Here is a 5,366-nt window from a genome sequence, read left to right as displayed (position 1 = left end):
AAGTTGTTTGCGGAAACCTAAATGGTGTATATTAGTTAATCTCAATATCGGATTCTCTAAAGTCTATCAAATCAGATTTGCTTAATAGGCGCGATTTGTCTATGTCGTATTTAAACTAACTTTTAATCTTAATATCTCATTGTGGTTCGAAAATTAATTATTATTGCTTACTGTATGGGTTGGTAAGCGGTTTGCGATGGCTTAGAGGTGGACTTGAAATTTGGTTCTGTACTGATTGCGTGTGTGCTTCCGTGCTAGCTGTGTACATGCTTTTTTCCTTTTTTTTTCTCCTTCTTATTTATTTATGCATGAATTTCTGCTTAATTATTACTACTACTATTTTTTTTCCTTTACTTTTTCTTATAGACTTTATACTAGTTTTTAATGTATAACTAAATTGAAACTAAATTGAAAATAAACTGCATTTACTGCTTGTTTTCCGGACCTTATAAAATATGGAGTACAAACTAAAATTTTAAATCATATAATATAATAAGGATTTAGGTTAGTAAAAAATAAACATAAATTAGATAAATAAATTCTGAATTTAAAATAAATTTTATACGCGTAGAAACCCATACGATCTACTAATTCCCACAAAGCCGCATAAGCGCTTAAAAGATTAAATCCCACCCCGAAACGCGTAACTAGTAAAGACCATTAATTTTAAAGTTGAAATTTGTGTTATTAGAGAGTCATAAATAGTAATTTCCACATTAGGGATCAATTAAGTCACAAAAAGGCTCTCGATGGAGTCATAAAATTTAAACAGATGATGAAGGTTAACAAAATTGTTTTGTTTTTTGCTTATTCGATTATTTATTTTTGTTCTAAAACCATATGTTTTTGTTCGCAATTGCCGGTAAAACCATACGGTAGCGCGGCTGCCCATTGCAGTTACCACTTGGTAGTTTTTGGCCCGAAAACGAAAATGATGCCGTATTGTGTCAACCCTTTGTGGAAAACAGTGAACATCTATTTCCATATAATATAATACAAAAAAAGGAGCTAGAGTATGTTACATCATTTTATACATTAGTAAAATATATAAAATTTACCGATTAAACATGTTCGCCAGATGTATGAGTACAAGTGAAGCTAAGTCATGTCAGCCCCTAACGAATATCCTGCTTGCGCCCGTCTTGTCTTTGCATGTACTCCTTAAGCTCCAAGCTATTCCAAATCGCAAATGTTTTATCTGGTAACGTCTTTTCATGGCAGCGTTCTCCTCTAGACAAACACAACATCGACTTTGAGTGGTGCTTGCGGTGATGATCTACCACAATCTACGGTGTGAATTCAATGAGTGCATTCAAGCAAGGAAGAATGCTTTTGGAAAGGTTTAATTGTGAACATCGTACATTCACATTCTATCTTTATGAATTTAATTTTTTACAATAACCCTTTTGCTGAATACATTGCAGTTCCGCGGTGACCAATAAATTCTTAAAGCAGTTTGTTAAATGTGGTAACTCCGTGGCCCCTTTATAAGAAAATATGCTGGCAACCTACTAACTCGACCTAAAAATGGCTGAATAGGAAAAACTTGAAATCTGTGTTATAATCAATTTGATTCATTAACTGCTAGAGGGTATACATGTTATTAGCAGAAAATTATTATAAAGTTATTGAGGCAATTTAAAAGAATTTTGCGAAGTCAAACATATTGAAATTTTGTTTCCTTTAAGTTTTTCGGAATTATTTGTTCTTCTCTGTCCATCATTGCTTCGTCGTCATTACTGATGCATGCAAAATGAAAGTGATAATCAAATCATGGATGGGTGTTGCATCTTGGCGCTGGATAGCAAATGATGAAAATTGCGGCATTTGTCGCATGTCCTTTGAAAGTACATGTCCAGAGTGCGCACTGCCCGGGGATGATTGTCCATTAGTATGGGGCGTATGTTCTCACTGCTTTCACATGCATTGCATTGTAAAATGGCTGAATCTACAACCTATGAATAAACAGTGCCCTATGTGCCGACAACCTTGGAAATTCAATATACATTAGAGTGGAAAGAAGAAAAAGAAAAAAAAGGACAAGAGAAGTAACTAAAAAGAAGTATAAATGTAATTCTTGTGTAATCTTGTGAAATGTAGGATATGAAGTATATAATTATAAAAAAAATTATGAAAAACGGAAAACAGAAAGACTTGAAATCGTAGAAGCATGTATAAAGGAAATATTGATTAAAAGCTTTGTGAGCACGGGTGTCTGTTCGCGTACACGCGACCAAACGCACACAAAGGAAAAAGACAAAAATTGAACAATTCAGCCTTTTGTGTAAAAGAGAAAACTAGGGGGGAAAGCGTGCACGCATCTATATGTAAAGGCGTAACAACAAAAAACGCAAACTAAAATTTAAATAAAATAAATATATTGTCGAATATATTTAAAAGTAATATAAATAGGTCTGAAGCAAACGGTAACAAAATGGAGGGCGACCGTAAACTTTCACTGCCTGGCTTACCGCCTTTACCAAAGAGCCTTTGTGCTGCTGTAGGTGCAACAGCAAGTGGAACTGCCAGTGGCTCGCCGCTAAGTCACGTAAATCAACATTTTTTAAGTGGAACTATGGATGGCGAGCTTTATTTGGGTGCATCCACTTCCTCAGCAGCGGCTGCTCATCGGCAACGTGTTAACCATCGACATGGAAGTTTATCAAGCACTCAAGAGTCCCTCAGCGATCGCGAAAGTTTACATAGTAGAGCTTCATCAACTCACAGCAGCCATTATTATCACCACTCCACACAATTGCTTACTCCTACTAACAATAACCACAGTTCGAACAACAGCAGCAATAATAATACTCACAATCATACACGTACTGATAGTGAAAGTACGTCTGGTTCGGGGTCCAATAGTAAGCTGGATACGCAACTAGCCATACTAAGGCGCGAAATGTATGGTTTACGGCAATTGGATTTGTCTTTGTTGTCACAGTTGTGGGCTTTAAACGAATCTATACAAGGATTTCGAGTGTATCTGCAAGAGCAAGAAGCGCTCTCACCACCTTCCCCATCACCCACACCTTCAGAAACTAACTCGCTTACATCTGAGCCTGAAGATGAGTCATATTCTGCACAGCCGCCACCAAAAATTGTGCATTCTGGCCCTAAATTGCCGCTTGAAAGAAGTTCAATTATTTCGCATGCTTCAAGCAGTTCTCATTCCGCTACTTCCGGGTCTTCGTCTGCTACATCATCGATGAGTAAACATCATGGGCTCCTGCCACCAACTCCTGCACCACAGAAGTCGCACCCGCAATTACCTCGCATATTACAGCAGCGAATGCGGCGGGCACCCCCTCCACCACCACCTATACGTCCCAAATCTTCACCTTCAGTTAGTTCGGCCAACACAACAGCAACTGCTACCACAACGCCACGCCATAGTAAATCATCTTCACCATCGCCTGTAGCTGCGAATAATGCCGTCGTCGCTGCCATCCAACACAGACATCTATGACAAAACCCCTTCTTGGATTAGACCTTCGAGCTGCCGGTTTAATTCAAGAACAGGGTAAGTTTAACACCATCTATTCTTTGTATACACAATTTAATAGCCGAAATAATGTCAATTTTTTATGTATGCAAGTTGTTTAATAATCGAAGAGAAAAAGGTTTTGAGCAAAAGTTAAAAATTATAACGCGTTCGAAGGGTTTCTTTATACTTCTTCAAAATAGATAACCAAAGAGAAAATAAAACTTAACAGAGTTTTATCCAAAAGGTTTTTAAACACTTTTCATTTTAGTAGTCTTCAAAAAATTGCTATGATCAACTGTTCAATTCCGGTTTGCGTTTTGTCGTTTTGACAAGGAACTGAAAAAAAGATGAAACAAATATAAATTTTTTGACATACAATTCGCAGACTGAAGTAATTAGAATAGATTTCAAACCTCATTTGCTACACTCTATTGCTTGCAAATATTACTACAACTGCTAACGTTCGTAATGCGAACATTTCGTACACTCGTCATGTTTTCCTTCAGAATATTTTTTGTTTTTGTTTGAATAAAATCCTTACGTATTACTTCTTAAAGGATTTTCTCGTCTTCTTCATAGGTATTTTGATTCCAGTTTCTGAATATTGCTGAAATTAATTTACGTGATGCTGGCAAAAAATCAGAAAAAATTTGCAAACTAATAATTCTTCCAGCGAAAGTATTATAAATAGCAGACTAGCAGATAGATAGAAAGATGTTATAAATATGTTATGTGGGAGGTTTCTTTAGAGGTCTCCTCATTTTTCTTGAAACGATATTCGTAAGATTTTGCATTTTCGTCCGCTGCTCTTACTTCGCTGCTATTTAGTTTCCCTTTCAGCAGTAATTAGGATGCTGGGTCGGTGTCAGTTACTTTTTGGTCTCTAGTAGGCGAGAGAAACAAAGAGCTAGCCAGCAACTGTCAATGTGTGTTTTCCTATGAGAATATATGTGTTTATGTTACGTTTTCCTTTGAAGCATGAAGTCCTTACGATTCCATCACCGAGTCGGCTTAGCCAAATGGAAAATGTTGTAATTTGAGATTAAGTGATGGTAATCAATATATATATATGATAAATTCGGTGAAAATATTTTGTAAATGAATTCTGAAGGAATACGAATTGTGGTATGGGAACTTCTAAATTGTGGAGATTTGGGACATTCACGATTGTTCGATAGTTAACGCTTAAACTCTAGCTACATTTTTCTATATCTAAGACTTTGGCAGGTGATTTTTGTGAACTATATATGGAGGGATAGAAGGGTGTGAAGTTATATTTGAATATAACTAGTAAAGCTATAACAAACTAAAATTTTTTTGCCTTAGCAGAATTCTGTTTAACGAAGTATCGGATGGATTTAACTCAAAATACAAAAATAGAACTTTTCGAGAAGTGTTTTGCAAATTACTATAAACAAAATATGACGTTGTGTAAATTAATCAATATTCGAAAGCAAAACATTTTCACTCTATGTCATAAATGAGGTTGACAAGGCGAAACTTTCCGTAGCTACTGTGTCCAAACCATGTCCTGTGAAAAAATGAAACTAGCACATAATGAATTCTCTATTAATAGCCCCTTCAACGATGTCCAGCGTATATTAAGTTTTGCCCCGAGAATTTTTTTATGGGACTTTGAAAATCTCCGGACTTAACATAATACAAGCTGATATAAGCAAACTTTGAAAGGTTAACGTGGCCAAACCATGTCCTGTGAAAAAATGAAACTAGCACATAATGAATCCTCTACTAATAGCCTTTCCAATGATATGCAGGTTATATTAAGTTTTGCCACGAGAATTTTTTTGTGGGACTTCGAAAAGTCGATGCCTTCATTTTTAGCGGCCAGGAGAATGTTTACAACAGACAATACACTGAC

General features: G+C 36.1%; 2 protein-coding genes across 2 annotated transcripts in view; both read left to right on the top strand.

Moving 5' to 3' along the window:
• Window positions 1–1,554: 1,554 nt before the first annotated feature.
• On the top strand, window positions 1,555–2,026 carry LOC119640363 (anaphase-promoting complex subunit 11). Its single transcript, XM_038038329.1, has one exon. The coding sequence runs from the start codon at window positions 1,754–1,756 to the stop codon at window positions 2,009–2,011; it is 258 nt and encodes an 85-aa protein (XP_037894257.1). The 5' UTR covers window positions 1,555–1,753; the 3' UTR covers window positions 2,012–2,026.
• A 393-nt stretch (window positions 2,027–2,419) lies between these two features.
• The window catches only part of LOC119640362 (ras-associated and pleckstrin homology domains-containing protein 1), a 29,271-nt gene continuing 26,324 nt past the window's right edge, over window positions 2,420–5,366 (top strand). Inside the window, exon 1 of the mRNA XM_038038327.1 lies at window positions 2,420–3,523. Within this exon, the coding sequence (XP_037894255.1) occupies window positions 2,435–3,469 (1,035 nt within the window). The 5' untranslated portion in view covers window positions 2,420–2,434 and the 3' untranslated portion in view covers window positions 3,470–3,523. The remainder of the gene's footprint in view (window positions 3,524–5,366) is intronic.

Source organism: Glossina fuscipes, unplaced genomic scaffold (genome assembly GCF_014805625.2).
Source record: "Glossina fuscipes isolate IAEA_lab_2018 unplaced genomic scaffold, Yale_Gfus_2 121, whole genome shotgun sequence".
Lineage (NCBI taxonomy): Eukaryota > Metazoa > Arthropoda > Insecta > Diptera > Glossinidae > Glossina > Glossina fuscipes.
The sequence above is the reverse complement of the archived record's forward strand: the minus strand, read 5'-3'. Positions and strand labels throughout refer to the sequence as shown.

Bases quoted from the DNA above. Each gene is read 5' to 3' on its own strand.
- LOC119640363 (XM_038038329.1), top strand. From the start codon at position 1,754: ATGAAAGTGATAATCAAATCATGGATGGGTGTTGCATCTTGGCGCTGG.